At 41.4% G+C, this 20,215-nt stretch overlaps 2 protein-coding genes across 8 annotated transcripts in view; one reads left to right on the top strand and one right to left on the bottom strand.

Annotated features, from left to right (window-relative positions):
* Nucleotides 1-9,901, top strand: part of WDFY3 (WD repeat and FYVE domain containing 3) — a 134,803-nt gene extending 124,902 nt beyond the window's left edge. For all 6 annotated transcript variants that reach the window (XM_035326042.1, XM_035326039.1, XM_035326041.1 and 3 more), the window contains 7 exons: nucleotides 964-1,143; nucleotides 2,232-2,414; nucleotides 2,719-2,815; nucleotides 3,868-4,197; nucleotides 4,688-4,799; nucleotides 5,043-5,240; nucleotides 6,184-9,901. In XM_035326042.1, the coding sequence (XP_035181933.1) occupies nucleotides 964-1,143; nucleotides 2,232-2,414; nucleotides 2,719-2,815; nucleotides 3,868-4,197; nucleotides 4,688-4,799; nucleotides 5,043-5,240; nucleotides 6,184-6,304 (1,221 nt within the window). In that variant the 3' untranslated portion in view covers nucleotides 6,305-9,901. The remainder of the gene's footprint in view (nucleotides 1-963; nucleotides 1,144-2,231; nucleotides 2,415-2,718; nucleotides 2,816-3,867; nucleotides 4,198-4,687; nucleotides 4,800-5,042; nucleotides 5,241-6,183) is intronic.
* Nucleotides 9,902-16,969: 7,068 nt separating this feature from the next.
* PPM1K (protein phosphatase, Mg2+/Mn2+ dependent 1K) overlaps nucleotides 16,970-20,215 on the bottom strand; it is a 19,369-nt gene continuing 16,123 nt past the window's right edge. For both annotated transcript variants that reach the window (XM_035323918.1, XM_035323917.1), the window contains exon 8: nucleotides 16,970-20,172. The gene's annotated coding sequence lies outside the window, so the exon portion shown is untranslated. The remainder of the gene's footprint in view (nucleotides 20,173-20,215) is intronic.

The raw sequence follows: 20,215 nt of genomic DNA, 5'->3' as shown, positions 1-20,215 counted from the left end.
AGCATAGTATACTTGTTCAGGATAGCCTTATATTGTTGGTTCTTTGTTAATTCAAGACATCATCTTTTTATACAACAAACAAGCACCTGTGGTTTTAAGCCAGTTGCAGTTAAGTACAGAGGAAGTCTTGTGTGTCTATTAAACAGAACCAAAAAAAATCACCGAACCATCACCACCACCAAAAAAAATAATCTCAAAGTATTCTAGAAGCAGTGTGTCATTGTTCTAGGTAGTCAAATTATAAGTGCTACTGTTCCTGGTAGCATCTTAATAATAGTTTTTTTTTTCCCTAGTGGAAAGCTTCAGCTCAAACTAATCAGAAGAAATTTAGAGAATTTTTAACTAACTTCCCAACAGTGGTCTCCAACAATGACTGTCCCAAGCTGTGTTTCCAAAGCTTTTTGCTTATGAGTGCTGCAAGATAAAACACCATAACCTTGAGTTTCAGAGTAGCGTAATTAAGTTGCTTTGCTTTCATCTTCTTGCAGCAGTGGGGTCAGAGTAAATGCAAGACAAGTCGCTGCAACTTATCTGATGACTTGTAACTCGATAAATGCAAAAAATCCAACTGTATTCCAGACTCCTGTTTCAATGGTTAGTTGAGGCCTAAAATCTAAAAGATGGGTCTTCTCAAAGCAGCTGCTTGTAGTTTTCCCATCCTTGCAATTAACCTTGACTTTTTGATTGTAATTTTCTCTTCTCTTCCTTCGTCTTCTCTCAAACATCAACAGATGTTTAAATAGGAGCCGTTTGATATTTACAATGAATTCTTGTTTTCAGAAAATGACTCTTATTAATTTTGATTATGGAAGTAGTCACAGCTAAATGCTTCCAGTCTCAGTCCAGCTGGATCTTCTGATACATTATTGATGTTTCCTTTACTTGAATCTCTTCAGGTTTAATGTAGTCATTTTTGTGCTCTCTCCTGATTGGACTACATTCCTCCTGGTTTTTGTTTTGCAGGCATTACTGGGTCATACTGACACTGTCACATGCTTAACAGCATCGCTAGCTTATCACATAATTGTGAGTGGATCACGGGATCGCACCTGCATCATTTGGGATTTGAATAAACTCTCATTTCTAACGCAGCTTCGAGGTCACAGGGCTCCAGTTTCAGCACTCTGTATAAATGAATTAACGGTAAGAAACAAGCACCATTCACCCAAGTGTGGTGGGAGTGGTAGGCAAGAGTCAGAAATTACTGAACTGAAGAAGAGCAGACTAGGCTCTTCCATTAATGTGGGGAAACTTGATAACTCACATTAAAACAAATGATCTGGTTTAGGGAACAATCTGCATCTTTTGTCCAGAGGAGCACATGGGTTTGTTCCATGCAGAGGGACTTGAGCTTGGCAGAGCTTATTAACAGTGCTGTCAGCAGTGTAACCAATGCAGTGTTCAGAGTGGTTTTTCAAACCTGCCACGGGAGCTAGGAGACTATTATATGTGACCTTGGTTGATTTCTGCTCTCTTAGGCTTAATTTCAAGGAAGCAGAAGGTACATTAGATGAAGCTGTGGTGACAATTATAGTGGAAACAGACATATCCTAAGAGCTCCTCTCCCTGAAACTCCTATAAGTTACATCTTGCCATTTATCCAGTGCCCATGAGCATCAAAACATTTGCCTGAGATGAAACCTTTCTTAGATGGTCATTCTGGTCTGGATGGACCATGTTTCATCTGGATCAATCTAGTGGCTGAAATCTAGATAAAATGGTGCTGAAATACCAAGAGGGGGGTAGCAAGAGGTACAGTTTATTAGCTGCTCATCATTGCTGTAGTGTTGCCAGTGTGGTAAACCACAGCTACCATTTCCCTTTTGCACTAGTTGAAGTTGGGCCTTCTTTTGCTCTTTTTCCAATAGAGAAACAAATTAAATTACAGGCAGTGTGTATCAGTGAAAGAAGGTACCATGAGCTGGATCATTTAATTGTGGATGGCAAGTACTTAAAATATACTGTTGGCTGCTTCTGCTGTGAAAAGTGGAGGAATTTGGTCTACTCATTATATGCTATAAATACAATGGACTGGTTATAACTAGGTCTGCTTTTGTATGAACAGTTTTTAAAAATGCATATCGTTTTCAAGGTTTTTTTAGGTGGCCAAACTCACGAACTACTGAAAAGTTTGTGGTGAGATGCTTAAATAAATAAATTTGGCTTATGTTTTTGCTCAATTAAAACCCAAGACTTGTATTGAAATATGAAGGTGTTACTTGTCTTTTTAGGGGGATATTGTATCATGTGCTGGCACTTACATCCATGTATGGAGTATTAACGGCAGCCCTACTGCAAGCGTGAACACTTTCACTGGTCGAAGCCAGCAAATCATGTGTTGCTTTGTGTCAGAGATGAATGAGTGGGATACCCAGAATGTCATAGTGACGGGACATTCAGATGGAGTTGTCAGGGTAGGTACCAGGAATCACTGTTTGGAACAATAAATTTATGCCTTTGTAATAGGTAAGTCATGTCTATCCAAGACAGGGTCTTGGCTAGTATCAAAAGCAGTCCTCCTATACTGGTATGCTCCACCTGTACAGTTCACACACATGTGTAGATGTCTTCCTATACCCCCTTGAAAACAGGACTTAAAAAGGAGATGTGACCTGCCTGTCATGCTACCAGTGTTTGGTTCTCATAACTCTAGAAGTAGCTAGGAAGAACTCTTAAGAGTTCAGTATGTGTCAGTTGCCTTATCCCCTGTCCCTCCAGTTCTGGCGGATGGAGTTTTTACAAGTACCAGAAACACCAGCTGCAGAGCCTGCGGAGGTGCTGGAAATGCAAGAGGATTGTCAGGAAGCACAAATAGGTATGTCTCCTATGCACAGTTTGGTATTTGCTTTTTAACTGATCTCTTCTATATATAGGTAAAATCCTATGCAGTGCAGAACAGATGATAGATGTTCTTCTCTCAGTGGAGAGTATATGTCCTTTGGGCATAACAGAGCATCCGAGTTTTCATTTCACCACCTTCCTTATGGTAGTTTCCTATTGTAATGAGTAAGGAAAATCATGGCCATCAAGCCCTTTATTTTTGGGGGGGAGGGGAGGAGTAAGGTCCTTTCTTGGGGTATTTCTCTGTCAGCGAACCCAGTGGATGTATGTTGCCATTGTCTCAAAGCTATATATTTCTTTATCCTGAAATAAAACGATAGCACAACAGCAGAGTTAAGATCTACTGATAGAACATTGTGTTGTTTAGACAAGCAGTGCTGGCCATAACATGTTCTGTGGGCTTAAGAACTTGATCTGTGCTTTATGGTCATTGGTTTAACTCATCTATCTATTTCCCTCTTCATGTTGAAGATGTGATCTGGATGTGGATCCTATGATACTCATTAGTAATTGTTATATAAATACAGCTCAGATTTTCAGTGTCACTGGGAATATCAGCATCTTGGGCAGTTGTGTTTTTACAAGCAAAGCTTGTTGTTAACATGTCTGCATGATGGCTTTCCGTCAACCCGAGTCTCTGTTGATGTTTACTTGTGTAAGGTTTCCTTAGTAGCAGGAGGACTCTTTTTTTCCCTGACTTAAGTATTTTTGAAAGTTTTGCTCATTGTTTCTTTCATAGCGTACCTCAGAAGAACTATTGTAGGAACTACCTACAGCTAAGGAATGCTGTTTTCTGATAGACCAGTGCAAAACAATGATGAGCAGCACTGTGATTCCTGCTGGTATTTACAATGATGGGAGACTGATCTCTTGCAAAGGCTATGCAATTTCAGCATGTGGTTTCCCTCTAGTCATGCTGCGGTGGTACCTGTTGGGTTGTCTATAGTGGAGCCGCAGAAAAGGATAAAAGCTCACTTTATAAGCAGTCCTGCTAACAACGTCCTCTCTCCTGTTGCATGAATCCAGGGCAGGAAGCTCACGAAGAGGACAGCAGTGACTCCGACGCAGATGATCCATGCGTCGACCAGGATGTGAAAGCTCAGGAGAGCCAGAGTCAACCAGGCAGCACCAGCCATAGACCTAGGTCATCATCAAACAGAGTGGCAGCAGCGTGGTCAGCAGACAGTGGCTCTGATGACTCCAGGCGTTGGTCGGACCAGCTCAGCTTGGATGAGAAAGATGGCTTTATCTTTGTGAATTATTCTGAGGGACAAGGAAAAATGCATCCCCATACTCAAGTTAACCACCTGCACCCCAGCTATGCTGAAGCACGGCACTATAGCAAGCTTAAACCAGGTAAAACAAATGGGGCATGCTTCCTTGGACAGAAAAATATACAGTCAGCATTGAACTAAAAGGCAGTGTCTCTGCAGCTTTGAGCAGTGTTGGCTGATAAATTACAGAAGGATCAATGAAGAGAAAAGTTTGTTTACTGAGGGTTTTTTTTGTTTTGTTTTGTTTTTTCCCTGCTGCAAAACTGTGATGGATTTGCCCTGGCTGGCAGCTAAGCTGCTCACTCACCATCCCTGCAGCAGGACTGGGGGGAGGGAATAGTAAAAGCAAAAGCAAAGAAATTCATTGGTCAAGCTATGGATAGTCTAATAAGTAAAGTAAAGAGAACTTACTTGAGTGAAACTTGAGTCTCAGAGAGTTATCAGTCTCTGGAGAGAGAAAGATTTTTCCTTTCTACAAAGTCACGTGTCTGGTTATGTTAGGAAGGTAAGAAGTAACAAAAACGAGAATAAGCAAATTTGCTTTTTTTCACCTACTTCCTGCTCACTTCTAGGATACAGATGGGAGCGTCAGCTGGTGTTTAGGAGCAAGCTAACTATGCATACGGCGTTTGATCGCAAAGACAATGCACATCCAGCAGAAATCACTGCACTCGGCATCTCTAAGTGAGTATCTCACAAAAGGTTACCTGACGCATTTTTTTGGCATTGTTGGGAGATGTAGTATGAAGCAGACAGCATTCTTGGCATAATGCTGTTCTATGGCTCTTTAGGTAGCAGTAGTTGATATCTTGGTCATAAAATGTCATTTAATATTCTGACATCTAAAATCAGCCGTTAATATCTGTGTGTTACTGAGCCCTAGTTGTCAAGGGAATTTTTTTTTGTTGTTGTTGTTTTTTTCTTCAGGGATCACAGCAGAATTCTTATTGGTGATGGTCGCGGCAGAGTGTTCAGCTGGTCTGTGAGCGATCAGCCAGGACGATCTGCAGCTGATCACTGGGTGAAGGACGAGGGGGGAGACAGCTGTTCCGGCTGCGCCGTCCGGTTTTCACTCACTGAGAGGCGTCACCACTGCAGGAATTGTGGACAGCTCTTCTGCCAAAAGTAAGCCAGCCACAAGTCTCTTGTAGACTCTTTCTCATATAGAATTTTAGACTGGTTAAAGTTATTGCATACCACCAAACTCTGCTAACAAACTGATATTTTCTGCTCCCTTACCAAAACAGAACTGATGAATAAAAACCATCAGTGCTTTGCAATTTCCAGGGAGGAGATGGTAAAGACAGATAAGCCCTTTATAAAAACAGTTAAGATTTCATCTGACAACAGGTGTCAACTGAGAATGAAATCTGGTGCCAGTTTTGAAAGTTCCCTGTCACCCATCTGGGAAAACGAAGTCTTGAACTCTAGGCATAATATCATAGAATCATAGAACAGAATCATAGAATATCCCAAGTTGGAAGGGACCCATAAGGATCATCAAGTCCAACTCCTGGCACCGCACAGGTCTACCCAAATATCTTAGCAAAGGAAAACAAAACAAAACAAAAAACAAACAAACAAAAAACTTATTTTTCAGCAAATAGCTCATCCTGTCAGTCTACAAGCAACACAGTCAAAATGCAAACAGTGCACAGGACTGTAAGGATGCTGATTTCAGTGGCATGCAGCCTCAGACAGCAAAGCTTATGACACGGGATGTACATGAGCTCCCCCTAGCCAGGAGCAGAGGTGGGAGTCTCTTTTCTGGTCCAGGGGGTTGGAGACAGTACGTAAGGTTTCATCTGTGTAGCCATACTTAGAGTCTAAACTAGTAAGGATGATTGTTTTGAAGCTACCTCACGTGCAGAGTCATATAATTGATGCTGTGGTGACCGTACAAGTTAAATCCTGCTTCTGCCAGGCTGCATTATATTTCTCTGTCAGAATTTGTTTGGATGGTGTTCTGGTATTTGAAGTTACGATTATATATATATATTTTTTAACCGGGAAAAAAATGGTCTGGCTGGGAGAGGACCAGAGCTCACAGCAATGTTTTCCTCTACAGGTGCAGTCGGTTTCAGTCCGAAATCAAGCGTCTGAAGATTTCATCGCCGGTCAGAGTCTGCCAGAACTGTTTCTACAACTTGCAGCACGAGCGGGGTTTGGAGGAGGGGCCCAGGAATTGATAGGGTATTGGCAAACAGAGAGCCTGTCCAGCCCCACAGTCACTCCAAGAACTCATGAGAGTACTGTGGGGACAGAAGGGATTAGAATATTGTCTGTTTACACTTAAGATTATACTGCTTTTTAAGCACTGAAAGTATAAGGGATCACTGAATTGATTTGTGCTTATGGAAGGTATATGATGAGGTTAACAACATATTTAAGTGAGAGCAAGGCCTAATAAGACATAGTTGATAACTTCAAATTAGAAACAATAGAATTGTCAACCTCTAACTCTGTTGACGTGGCTATAAAGAAAATCCGCACTTATCCTAAACACCAGTTCTTGTCTTGTTTTTGTAGAGCTAGTCATCTTTACTGGGGGGAGGGGGGAGGGGAAGGCTTTTTAGAAGATAGTTGTAAATCTGCCTTCTTCGCAAGCAACTGTGTATATTGTAAATAGGTATAATGGCCTTTTTATCTAAATATGAACTTAACTGCCTGTTACATGGGACTTCAGATTAACCACTATACTTTGTGTGGCATCTTTATCTCATCTATCAACTTAAATATGAATGTTTAAATACCAAGAAACAGAAAACTCAACGGCATTATGTGTATTTCGGTTAAAAATCCAGTCCGTGCATGTTTGTTCTTTTTATTGCCCACAATATCTTTATTTAAAAAAAAAAAGGCTATTCATGGGATTACATGGATTTTTTCAAAAGATTTTTTTTTTGGAAAATAGTACTTGGAATATTTTATTCTAGCTGTAAGATAACCAGGGACTAAAATTGTACACTTCGGTTGCATTTTATACCAAGCTGTTTACCACCTCAGTGTTGGTCATATTTAACAAGGCCTCTTTTATACATATGTCAGAGCTGAAGTTTTGTTAATGACTTAATGTTCATTAGCAGCTGATTCATGCGGTGCAAGAACCAGCTTTTACCTTATTTAAATGAATAGCAATTGGCTTGCATACAGGTACAGAATTAATTTCTTGTGCACAGAATTTAACCTCTTGTCCCATAGCTTATTTGCAAAAAAAAAAGTTTGGAACAACATAGTTATTGCTCTGAAACGGGTTAGCGCTGGTCCTGTCAGAAATGCTTCTCAGAGCTATCTTCACATGTCAGCAAATGGCATGAACTTGAGGACAGCGGTAGATTTCCATTACCATTTTTTAAGTTTGAATATGAATTGAATTGCAGGTTTTGTTTGTTTTTTACTACCCCATCACTTGTTTTGCACTACATGTGGGATGAGACACGGACATCCAATGAGATTGGAACACATGCATCAGATAGGCCCATGAGCTACTCTCCAAAGGAGGTCTTTGACAGTGGGTTTTGGTTTTTGTTTTGTTTCTTTAATGTATGTGTATAAATTTTGTAAATTAGTGACAAACTGATATAGATCTAGATACGCTGGCAGTGGGTTCTTCTAAATAACAGTAAGGATATGACTCAAGACAACAAAAGACAGGTGGCCCCACTAGAATGTCATTGAGTGTCTTTGCTCCACATGGTGAGATTGTCCTGCACTGGGGTGAACTGGGTGGACCCTGGTCCCTGGACTGCAGGTGGTCAATGCTGTTGTTGGAATTGCAGCATGAAAAATATGGGATCCTACGTGGTAGCATGAGCAACTTCTAGAGGGTTGCCAATGCCAAGGAGGCACACCTATCTTCTCTTGGCTGGGGATTTTAGGGGGGAATAATTTGTTAATCCTGACCACTTACTCTTTAACCTGGTATCACATGTTTATTCACTGAAAGTTAAATATGTATTTTGATACAAGTTCATTTATTATATATGTGCCGGTCTGTAAAATTAGATAAATTACTGTTTTGGTATGTGTACGAGGTCCCCAAATGAACAGAAAGACTACTCAGCAGTGTGCAAGGGCTCTAAACACAGGTTTGATTAAATGAACTGACCCAAACAGATCCTTTTGGATCCGGACTGTGATGATAATGAAGTAGCTACATTGTATGGCTCCCTTGGCAGATTTATTGTTAAAACCGGAGGGGGGCAGTCCTCAAATGTATGTGGAATGTCTGTATCCAGATGTTCTCTCTAACATTGCCTTGACCGTTCCCAAAATGATGCAAAACCAGCGTAGTTCAGAAGATAGGCTGGTGGCCTACGTTTTTTCTGTTGGAAGAAAAGGCTATTTTAACAACCACTAAATGCCTTTGAGTATGCAGATTCCCTCTCCTTGCCTCCAGTTTTCAAATCAAAACCAATTTAAAGGAAGAATTCATTTCCACAGACTGGAGCTTTTACAGTCACATTATTAAACCCTAATAAAAACTGGACTACTGTTGACAGTAACTCTGATACACTCTAAACATGGAAAGAAAAATCTGACAGATAGTATTGGTGCAGGTTCGTGAAGATCATGGGCCGTGGGTGGCAATTTGGCTGACAGTGTTCAACTACATACGCACGTTGTACAGGTATTGATCTGGGTGTTTTATGTTTGTCAGCATGCTAAAATCAAGGTTGTTATGCCTTGCAAAGTCTGTAACATAGAGTTTAGTCCAAATTTGCATTTTGCAAACTGATAACCACAGTCTTCTGACTTAATTCTTTGGTTGAGCTGTTCCAAATAAACATTCTCACAAGTAGGAGGTGTGGAAGGGAAAATAAAACAAAACAAAACAAACAAACAAAAAAACACCTGCTGGTATTCCCTCTGGCAACTGGTGCTGTGGGCAACTGCTTTGTTCACTTGGGAGTGGTTTTTCTTTTCAAGGTTCTAATGCAAATACTTGCTTTGTTTTCCATGTAAAAATTCATTGCGCAAAAATATACTCATGTAAACTAACATCAGTAGACTGTAATCTCTGCAAGTACCTCACACGTCTTCTCCTGCCTTGTTCTTTGTAGGATATTTACTCATGTACTCTTAACATTCATATGTAGTATGCAACTGTAATGTCACGCTTATGAGAGGGGTTGGCTGCCTCCAGCCCATAGTCATCAATTCAATAGCAAAACACTTTAGATAAGTTATTTTGCACTTTCTTATGTATAAAATTGGTAGATACTTATATTTGCTTTGTATCCTTTAAAGACTTCTTTTGTTTCAGTATATGAACTGTGTATAAAATATTTATGCAGTTAAAACAGTTTTTAGAAAGTATTTTTAATTTCAGCAAGTTTGGTTACTTGTTGCATGACTATTAACAGAGCTGACTTTTTGTGTCAGTGCAATGTATATTTTTTTTTGTCCTGATATTAACTTGTAAGCCCTAGTTAAATGACCATTTATTTGTACAGCATCAGGAGTAAATTGAAGATAACTGGCTAAGACTGGAGTGTGGAATTTTGTACTATATTGTAGAATCCAATATCTGTTTTTTGGTGGTTACGTAAAAGGCCTGACGATTTACTATCTCGTGTGCAATCTGTGAATGTTCATTGTATATTTGTCTCCAATGCAAAAAGGTAGAGTAACACAATTACAATACATGATTAAATCCAATAGTTCAGGTACTTAAGTATTTTTTTCATTTCAAATAAATACCTGCTATTTACCACCAAAAAGCTGTTTTGCATTTGTTGGAAAGAAGCAACATTTGCAGCTGAATAAACATTTTTAAAATGGGAGTAGTAATTGATGAGTACCATGCTTCTTTATCCTTGGAAAGAGTAAATTGCTACCATTTCGTACAGTTTTGTTTTCTGAACACCAGTACATTCATCTGCAATGATGCAGTGTTGAAATTGTGAATCTCTGTATAATTGGTTTTGGTTTATGAGTGTCATTGTAGTTTGTGAAGCCAGCAGAACTTGACAGTGTTTAGAAGAATAGTGCTGATACAGAGAAGGCAGACAGTAAAGAATTGTTAAAGTTGAGCTCCATGACGACATGGCAAGAGGAGGAAGTATTAAAAACTTAAATCATCTTCCCCATGGAGAAGACAACTGCTAAAGCAGAACTTGACCTTATCTGGTGAGATACAGATGAAGATCCCCAAATATATATGTTTACTAATTCTTCAACCCATTTTTATGCTATTTTCTGATTTGGTAATGCTAAAGAAGGTGGGTTTTCGCTGTGGTAGTTACTTACATAGCAATGCTGGCTGCTAACATTTTTTCTCTAATTAAAAACCAGGCTTTGATGCAGTTGGACCTACCACGTTCCTTGGCTGATTAACACTAGAACTCACGCTGCATTCTTGGTATTTATCAGTAAGTGTATTATTGGCTGTAAAAGTCATTTCTACTGATGCTTTTAACTGTGCTTACTGCATTAAATGTGAACAGATTTCATGAAGGCTCGGTGGAGGGGGGAGTGTTTAGAGTATATTTAAGTGTGCTCTTGAGTATTGGTTCTTGTGGTGTCTCTGCCCTCTCCATGGAGGGTGAGGTGCCCTCCTACCCTTAGCTCCAGGATGGTCTTTGTGGCTCAAACTCTCACTGTACGATATTTATACCTTTTATTCTCACTGGCAAAAATGAGTTTGCTCCCTTCATAGATCGGTGCTACATTAAGTTAGCAAACCTGTGCTTAATTTCACTTTGACTGATGCAAAAAAACTTGAATTTAGTTGCACAAATAGTTTTTAGAGCTTTTCTTCTGTCTTCCAGATATATGTTCCCACCAAATCAATCTTTATAGCTAGTCTCATGGGTTCTTTTGGGGATAGTCTCTGTTTTGTTTGTTGCTGTTGGAGATGAATTCTTTGGAAAACTTTTACTGATGGCTGTGTGATAACTTGGTGAAACCCTGCTCATAAGATGAGGCTTTGGGTGCTGGAAGTCTTCGTCTTGAACCCATCTGGCTGAGTGTCTCTGCCTGCTTCTCTCAGTAATGCAGCGGAGTAAATGGTGGTAGGAGTGAGAGAGAACACTGGAGCACAGCCACACAGCTGTCTGATTTGTAGTCTTCTCTGTGTGAATATTGCTATTTGAACTGGCTACAGAATCTGATGTCAAAGTAAATTAAAAATAAGAAGAAAGGCTTGAGAAAGGTTCAGTACATTATAATAGATAGTTTTTACATGTTCCCTTTCTAGCTGTGGGAAAGAAGTGTTGTGTGAAATCTTTTGTAAACTTTTTTTTTGACCTTAAACTTAAACTGATAAGTTGAACCAGACTGAAAAGTTAGTGAAGAAATCAAGCTCCTCTGATCAAAATTTAGTAGCTACTTCTGCATTTTCTTGCCTAAAAAAGGGTCCTCGAAACTTTAACTTCAGTGGTAGGGCTGAGCAACACGTAAGGATAAATGAAGGTGGACTAACACCGGCTTTAGAAGGTCCTTATTAGTGGAAGGAAATGCAGCAGGCCTTCCTCTGTGACCAGGGGGATTAGCACTCCTTTGCACTTTCCTGCAGTCAGCTGGAAGGGGTTAGTCAGAGCCATGCCCATTCAGTTAATAACTTCATTTCTATTTCCCTTGGCACTTCAGCTTATTGTGGTGGACCGGCTGCTAGCATATGCTGAACAGCCAGCTGGTAGGGGACTGAACCAGGCGGTGTCCTTCCAGTGGTATGCGGATTTGCATTACTGCTGGGATTGAGGCATGGTGAGTTGCAGTCCTACTGATGCTGGGCAGCCCATAAAATCTTCATGAGGATGATCATTAGTCTGATCATCCATCAGCAGGTGCCTTTAAGGCTGCTTGCGTAGAACATAAACCCAAAGGGAGTTCAGGTGCAGTCTCTTGGTCTTCCTAGAAGTTGTGTCAAGCCAGAAAGTTGAGTTTGACTGTTTATTTACAGTGAGCACTTTGTCTTTCACTGAACTTACAGAAAATACACATTTCTTTATTATGTGCTTGTGGGGTCTTTTTTATTATTATTATTATTATTTTTTCTTTTTTTTCTTTTTTTTTTTTTTTTTAGCCAAAAAAGGACAGAGGCAATGCAGGTGGTCACTTGTGTTTGCTGGGTAGTGCACTGGCCATTATTTCTGGAGGGTTAGGGTCCCAGCCCTGTCTTTCTCTGTGCTGGGTGGTCTCATGTGACTTGGGCAAGGGCAGCTCTGATGCTCACACCCACCCACAGACCTTGGGGAGACTTCACCGCAGGGTTTACCACGCTCCCTAGCTTCTGGTGGGGGCCTCCAGTAGCTTTCATGGAAAGCAAGCACGTAGCTATGTGTAACAGGCTTTTATTTTTTTTTTTTTTTTTCAAGAAATAAGAAAGTGAAAAGTGTTTTTCAAAGGGAATCGAGGTTTGCAATTGACAACATCCACTGTCCTAATAGTTGAAAACTTTGCATTGAACTGGTAAAGTGTCAAGGTCCTGTTGAGTCATAGTCTGAAGAGAGGGAAAGCATGTGCAGGTTGCGTTTAAGTTCTTCCCTCTCTCAGCTTGGGCAGTGATGCTGCTCCCCCTCCTGATGAAGGGTCCTTCTCCGTTTTCAGGTCAGCCTCCCGCTGCCAGGGCTGCACTATCTCCTGTCCCTGCTGGTCCCAGACTGTGTGTAATGCCACCAAAGGTGGAGTGGGAAAGCAGGGCTTTGAACTACTGGGCTCCTGTTGCATGAAGTTCACGGGAAGTTTGGTCTGCAAATTCTGTGGGCTTTGAATGTATTGTTTTTTTCTCCTAACTGCAGTGAAATTCATTTCAGGTTGCTCTGGTCAGCTTACATTAAAGAGAAGAGAGAGGTCTGCAAATGGTAAAAGCAAATTGAAATTGAGCATGGGTCAGAACACTGGCCAGGTAGCTGTTAGTTCAGCCAACCTTCTGTCTTCCAGGGCCACCCAGTCCTGTCAAAAAACAGCTGTAGTCATGTGTTGGTGACCAGGGAGAGGAAATGAAGGATGCTGATGTTGACAGCTACTGTGCATAGGGAAGGGTTTGGCAAAGCCTGCCCCTGTCTGGTTTCAAAGTGAGTGGGAATCATAGAATATCCCAAGTTGGGAGGGACCCATAAGGATCATTAAGTCCAACTCCTGGCACCACACAGGTCTACCCCAAATTTTAGACCATGTGACTAAGTGCACAGTCCAAATGCTTCTTAAACTCCAACAGGCTTGGTGCAGTGACTACTTCCCTGGGGAGCCCGTTCCAGTGTGCGACCACCCTCTTGGTGAAGAACCTCTTCCTGATGTCTAGCCTAAACCTCCCCTGCCTCAGCTTGACACCACTTCCACGGGTCCTATCACTGGTGATTAAGGAGAACAGATCAGCACCTGTCCCTCCACTCCCCCTTGTAAGGAAGCTGTAAAAGGGAAGTTTTCCTGTCTTTACCCCACCAGAGCACACTGGCCCATGGTGTGATCTCCTCACTCATACTCAGAAGGGAGCCTCTTTAAAGGCCATCTGCTGCCAGGCCTTTACACTGAAGCTTTTTAATAACATCTGGATGAGATGCTGCCTTGCATATTCTGTGAATTGGAGATTCAGGTAGGTTTTACTTGATGAAGGACACAAGCTCGAAGGCTTTGTACAGGCTCTTTCTCTTTGTTTGATACAGTTTAAGTGACCTGTATTTTTAATTGATTTTACGTGTAATGTCCAAGGAGATTGTGGTCTTGCATCTTCCTTAACTGGAACTGGCTTACGTTTCTAAGCAACGCAAGCCTATGTTTTTGCTGGTAGCTAATACTGTGGGGTTTTTGTTTGTTTCCTTTTTCAAATAAGCAGAAATAAGGTCAGAATTGTGGAATAATTAGGAGGAGGAATAGGGTGCAAGTTTTGTGGCAGAACTGTTCTTGTTAGAAATTTGCATTGGTGCTAAATGGCAAAGAGCTATTTCATACATTCAAAGCTAACTAGTAGGGTATATATATATATTTTTTTTTTTAAAAAAAAAAAAAAAAAGAACAAACTAACATTAGGGGACTCTGGCTATCCAAAGAGCCTATTTTACATTTTTTTTTCAATTTTTAAAAATTTTATTTAATTTTTAAATTTTTTGCAAAATCTCATCCCTTTAAGTTTCTTAAAATAGTCCCCTTGGAAGTCACATTGGTTTCTTAAGTTGCTTTTTGCATTAGAAATGCTGCTACTAATATTGATGACACTGCAAGAACAGTCTGAGAAGTCCAAAGGTAAAGAGGAAGCTACTGGATAAGTTGAAGGTGCTCTGGCACCTGCAAGTATACACCTCAAAGCTTTAATTTGGGATTCAGCAATGCAAGTTCACAATGGTATGGAGGAGATGGCTTAAGTTGGATTTTTCATTGTGTCAGGTAGGTTTCAGTATAACCAAATAACACTCTTAGGCTGCAGAAAGAAATGGATGCTACTCTTTTCAGAAAATTTTGTGTTACTAATTTTTGCCCTTACAGCTAGAGTAGTATTAAAAATGATTGTGACTGTATAGTGCGGAGAGGTGACAAGTAGCTGTTTTGACAAGAGGGGTACTGTCTGGGTGAGAAGAATAGCTGCTGGGACAGGAATAGGTGTGGCAAGTTATCTTGGAGTTGAGTGATTCTCTTAGAGCCTCATCTTTCATTACTCGGGGACGGGACGGGATGGGGGGTGGGGGAGGGGGAAGGCAAAGGAAGAAGTTCTGTGATGCAAAGGAAGAAGGGTGGAAGGAGCCTTATCCATTCAAGCAGCACGTCCATGTGGGGAGCAGTGATGTGGTTCCTGCTGTGTTTGGGGGCTTGAGGGGTACTGGGGGTGGAGGTGGAGGGGCGGACTTAGTGAGACTGGCTTGTGGCATGGGTCGAGCAGACCTGCAGGGTAACATCCTGTGTGGCACAGGGGGCAGCTCTGGGTCTGTGGTGTACAGAAGACCTGCTAAGGATGCAATAAGAAAGCTACAGCCTTCTGTGCACTCTCACTGTAAACCTGGGTCCGTGAGAATAGTGTCTTGCAAGATTCAGGGGAGCTCAAATGCTGGTGTTGGAGCCATAAAATCCTCAACAGGCATCCAGCAGGCCAGCGTCCAGTTCTCCAGCACAAGGTCACAGTTGGTGAGAGACATGACAGCTCGCTGCAGTCATGCCCACCTTGAGCTCCACTGCAGCTCTGTAGGGCAGAGGGACCTCCCAGGAGCAGGGATTCAGTTCAGGGGAGAGCTGCAGAGAGGTTAAAGCGCTGCACAACAGGTAACGCTCCTCTGGGGGAGCATAGGTTACAAATGCAAATATTGATGTATGTCTGTGCTTGCACACAGAGCAAGGCCGACAGCAGTGAAGAAACCCATGTGTCATCTGCCTCGACCCCCTGTGCAGGTGGGCTGTGGGGGGTACATTGATGCAGGCTGCCCTCTGCTCCTGTGAAAAGCTTCCAGCCTTTCCAGGTGGCTGAGCTTCTCTGAGTGCTCCATGCCAGAGCAAGCACTGCTTTTTGCTCTCCCACTATGATCTTGGTGAGGTTAGGCAGGGAACTGCCATGGAGCTGCTGGAACACAGCCATCTCCCTCCTCTCCAGATGTTGTAAATTAACCAGCAGGTCACAGGGACACTCATTATGGGACAAATGCTCAGGCTAACCTGGCAGCCATTTCCCAACTACTTCAAAAGGGTGGGCATGAGGAAAGGGCAAAACTGTCCAGCAGGTTTCTCAACACCCTGTCTGAGCTCCAAAAATTTACTTACTTGAAGCAGTGATTACAAGACCCTTACTACTATGTGTTTGTGTTATGGTTTAACCCGGCCAGCAGCTCAGCACCACTCACCCTCCCCCCACCCTCTCTGGGACGGGGGACAGAATCAGAAAGAAATGAAAACCTGTGGGTTGAACTAAAGATAGTTTATTACGAGAGAAAAGAAAGGAAAATGATAATGATAATAATAATGATAATAGTACTATTACTACTAACATGTACAAAACAAGTGATGCACAATGCAATTGCTCACCATCCCCTGACTGATGCCCAGCCCTGAGCAGCCAGTCCCCCCACCCCTGCCAGCCCCCCATATTAATTGTTCAGCATGACCCCATATGGTATGGAATACCCTTTTGGCTAGTTTGGGTCAGCTGTCCTGGGTCTGTCCCGTCCCAGCTCATGCTGCACCCCTAGCCTGCCTGCTGGCAGGATAGTGTGACAAGCTGAAAAGTCCTTGGCTTAGTGTAAGCACTATTCTGCAGCAATTTAAACATCAGTGTGATATCAACATTATTTTCATCCCAAATCCCAAACAGCACCATACCAGCTATTAGGAGGAAAATTAACACTATCCTAGCCTAAACCAGGACAGTTTGGTATGTGCATGCATCTTAAGAGTTAATAAGCTCTTGACTGAGATGAGAAGTAGAATGGCAACAAAGGATGAGAAAAAGATTCTCATTAGCCCTAAAAAGAAGGGCCAGGCACTGCCAAATGATATTCCTGTGTGGAGGGGGCCCAAGCTGTTTGTTTCCATTGTGTCACAAGATGAAATTACTCTCCACAGCAACTAGCTTTCCAGGTTTACAAAAGGAAATGTTTTAGTGCAACCTTTTTTTTTTTTTTTTTTTTTTTTTAGAGAGAGGGCTTTTTGATTTCTTGGTATTGTAATCTTGGTATTGTAGCATGTAAGACAAAAATAGCAAGTCAGAACATGTGGCAAAGCAAAGCCGGCAGAGGATGCTGACAGCACAGAGATAGGTACTTTGCACTGGATGTTGCTGGCATTCAGCCTTTGTAGGCATAGCTTTGCTTATCAAAAGCTTTTATGGCAGAGGTTAAGGCTTAGGGCTATCCTGACAGTCACAACAGAGCTTGAAAAGCAAAACAAATAGTTGGCAGTGTGTGGTGGGGAAAAGAAAATTACATCTGTGGTGATACAACTCTAGAAGCCAATTATTTATTTAAAGATCTTTTTCAAGCATTTCAGTACAGCCTTATCTGCCCCACTGTACATTTGAGTATATGAGTCACAACAGATGTTGTTTAAAAAAAATCAAATAATGAGGGAGGTTGGGGAAGGAAAATTAATATTACAATAAAATGAAGAAATAGATTAATTATGGACGATTACACCAAACATAAACATCAAACCTTGGGAATTACAGACAGTCCTAAGGCAGACTGTGAAATGAACATATGCAATTGTACTTGTCTGTAGAAGTCATGACACGCCACTGCCCAAGCATTTTATATGCTGGGTAAAGGGGGAACTCCAATAGGTATTTGTGCATTGAGAACAGCAGCTTCAGAACCAAGCAGGGGAGTTGCTACAATGTATGTTCGTCTCGTTGGGTAAGTGATCAATGTACCTATAACTGCATAAGTGATCTTACTTCACAGAAGTTAATATTATAAATTTAAATTAAGTTTTGTGTTACTGCCTTAGCTAGAAACCCCAATGCCTTTGACCACAGCACATATGCCTGCTGAGACAGAAAAGGTCAGCTGATAACCCAATTTGTGCAGAATCCTGTGGTGAGTCTCAGATCCTCAGAATTTTCATTTCCCCAAATACGGAAAAAGCAGTAACATGTCTAATTTCTCTCACATCCCCACTCTCAACCACTAACAATGCTTCATGGTTATTCACCAACCCTGAGCTTTTCAAACAAAACGGGACTAGACGTTAAGAGGGCACTGTATTAAACAAGCTGTTATAGCTCACCCTGATTTCTATTTCTTGCACTACCATCACCTTCCAGACAGACCTGCTCTCTATCGTGGCTGCAAATGAGGTTCTACCGTAGTGAGTTCCCCCTATGAAGCATGAAACCCCACTTCCTGGGTGGTGGAGAGACCAGGCTGCAACTCCAGTTGCAGTCTAAACAGCTCTCCCAGTAAATCTTCCAGCAACAGGCCTCCTGTGCCTTCCAAGTCTTCACAATAAAAACAAGTAACAAGCTGGATAACATTTTTTGCCTTTCCATACCAGCAGCCCACCCTCCAGCAGTACCTGTAATTTAGAGAAGTAGTGTTGTTCCAGGAGGAGTGTTCAGGCAAGAAAATATTGCTTACTAGATAGATCTTACGGAGTTCAGAATCCAGCTCAAAAAAAGGCAGGGAAAAAAAAATCAACTTGCTGTGGTTTGCTTAGTAGGTAACCTTTAATGTTCAGTTGAGTTTATAATTTAAGAAAAAAATAATTCTTTTCATTGATACAACAGTTGAAAGACAGCTAGAGAGGAAATTGAGATTCTGTTGAATTTCATTCAAAATTTAAGATACAAGTAGATCCTGCAATAATAAACCCCTTTGATAGGCAACTACAGTTGTAGACAGTAGATAATTAGCTTTTTGTTGTAGACAATTAGCTTTTATTCCCTCAGGATAAAAGGAACCCTCTACTAGGCAAGATAATTTTGTGTGTTCTTCTGGCTTCAATCTGATCACTTGTAGAGCTGCTGTAAGCAGCAGGAGGCCTGCTGACTAGGGAGGAAAAAAAAAATAAAAATACAAGCACACCTTCATTAGAGCAGATCAGTACATATCTCAGGTGGGGGACCCTGTGCTGATAGGTTGTTTTGCTGGGTATTATCCAGGGTGCTGCTAATTTGATCCCCTGGTACCACAACGACAAGATAGTTTTTACCGTGACACAACTTTATTCTTCCAACTTTCATAGTCCATGCAAGGCATTGGTGAAGCCCACTCCGTTTATGTGCTATTGGTGCCCAAACAGCCCCAAAACTAAAATGGAAATGCTGGGACTCTTCAGTAAAAAGTGTCAGATGACTGAAGAACCCATCACCCAGGACACTGCAGGTTTTGCCTGATTTCCATGGAGAGAGAGGGAGAAAAAAAAAAAAAAAAAAGGTTTGGCACAGTAGCCATTTAAATCCTAAGGGAGTTTACTGTCGTGGCTGCTGGAAAAGGCAAGGCTGGTGTTGAGGAGAAAGATCCTGGTAGTGGAGCTTCTGACTGGCACTTAAGAGTCTGGCAGTGCACAGCATGAAGTCAGAAATCCCCAAAAAACAGTGTGAAGGTGCCTCTGTGCTTAATGGAGAGAGGAATGGGAAGACTACTGTGCCACTTGGCAAAGAGTTTCATCTTAATTGGTAGTTTGTTTACTTCAGAATTAGATGCAGAAAACTAGAGGGAACAGGCAAGGAATAACTTGTGCATAAGAAATGCATCTTTGTAATCTTTTGTCAATTGCTCATTAACTTTTGTGTAGAGCAAAACAGCTAGTATCTGTTAGATATATGTGCTAATTGATTTGTGAAATTCACTGGTAGCTATACAAAGTGCCTGTTGTTTTTCACATACTGGTAAGCTTTCGACTTCAATGTGTTTTAGTGGTTCAACAGGTAGATTGCACTGCATGCTAAAATCTGTATTCCCATCTGCTTTCAGTCACTACATTTCAGTGTCGAGAGATGCCCCTTTGCAGCAGGATATAACTCTGAAGTTAGCTCTGCTTTGAGCACAAGGCTGCACTAGATGACACTGAAAATTCCTTTGTAACCAAAGTTTTCCTGTGATTGTATAAAGGCAGTAATATCTCATTACCTCCTATTTTGGAAAGCTTTGCCTTATCCCTTCCTTTCTATAATACAGAAGCAGTTATGGATGGATCTTTCCTCTGTGATGACAACCAGTCTGTTAGAGGAAATAAAAGTGCCCAACAACTTCCATTATCTATGAAATTTTCTACCAGATAGGGATAAAGCAAAAAAATACCCCCAAATCTCCACTTAGTATAAAAATGATTTCATTTTACATATAGGCCGATGCTTGGAAGTTATTTTAACTGCCAGGCCATCCCTCAAAGCACCTGCTCTTCATTTGCAGTGTTACTCATTACCAGCCTGCATTTGATACTATGCATTCAGCTTGATGAATATTCAGTACTGCTCAAAAAAACAAACATGCACTTGTCACAAACACCCCCAGTGCCTTTGATATCTTCTGTCTGGATAGTGGCATTTGGCACTGAATGTGTTGACGGGGCTTGTCCAAATCCTGACGCTGCTGCTCATGCCTGTCCAACACTTGATACCAAATCTGCTCCCACAGCAACTCCCTCTGCAGAGCTGACTCTAACCCTTCCTCTGCCCAGAGAAAGCTGGTTAACTGTGCTGTGGTTAACTGTGCTGTGGTTAACTGTGCTGTGGTTAACTG

The sequence above is a fragment of the Oxyura jamaicensis genome, chromosome 4 (genome assembly GCF_011077185.1).
Source record: "Oxyura jamaicensis isolate SHBP4307 breed ruddy duck chromosome 4, BPBGC_Ojam_1.0, whole genome shotgun sequence".
In the NCBI taxonomy this organism is placed as follows: domain Eukaryota; kingdom Metazoa; phylum Chordata; class Aves; order Anseriformes; family Anatidae; genus Oxyura; species Oxyura jamaicensis.
Note: the sequence above shows the minus strand (reverse complement) of the source record. Positions and strands in the feature narration are given on the sequence as shown.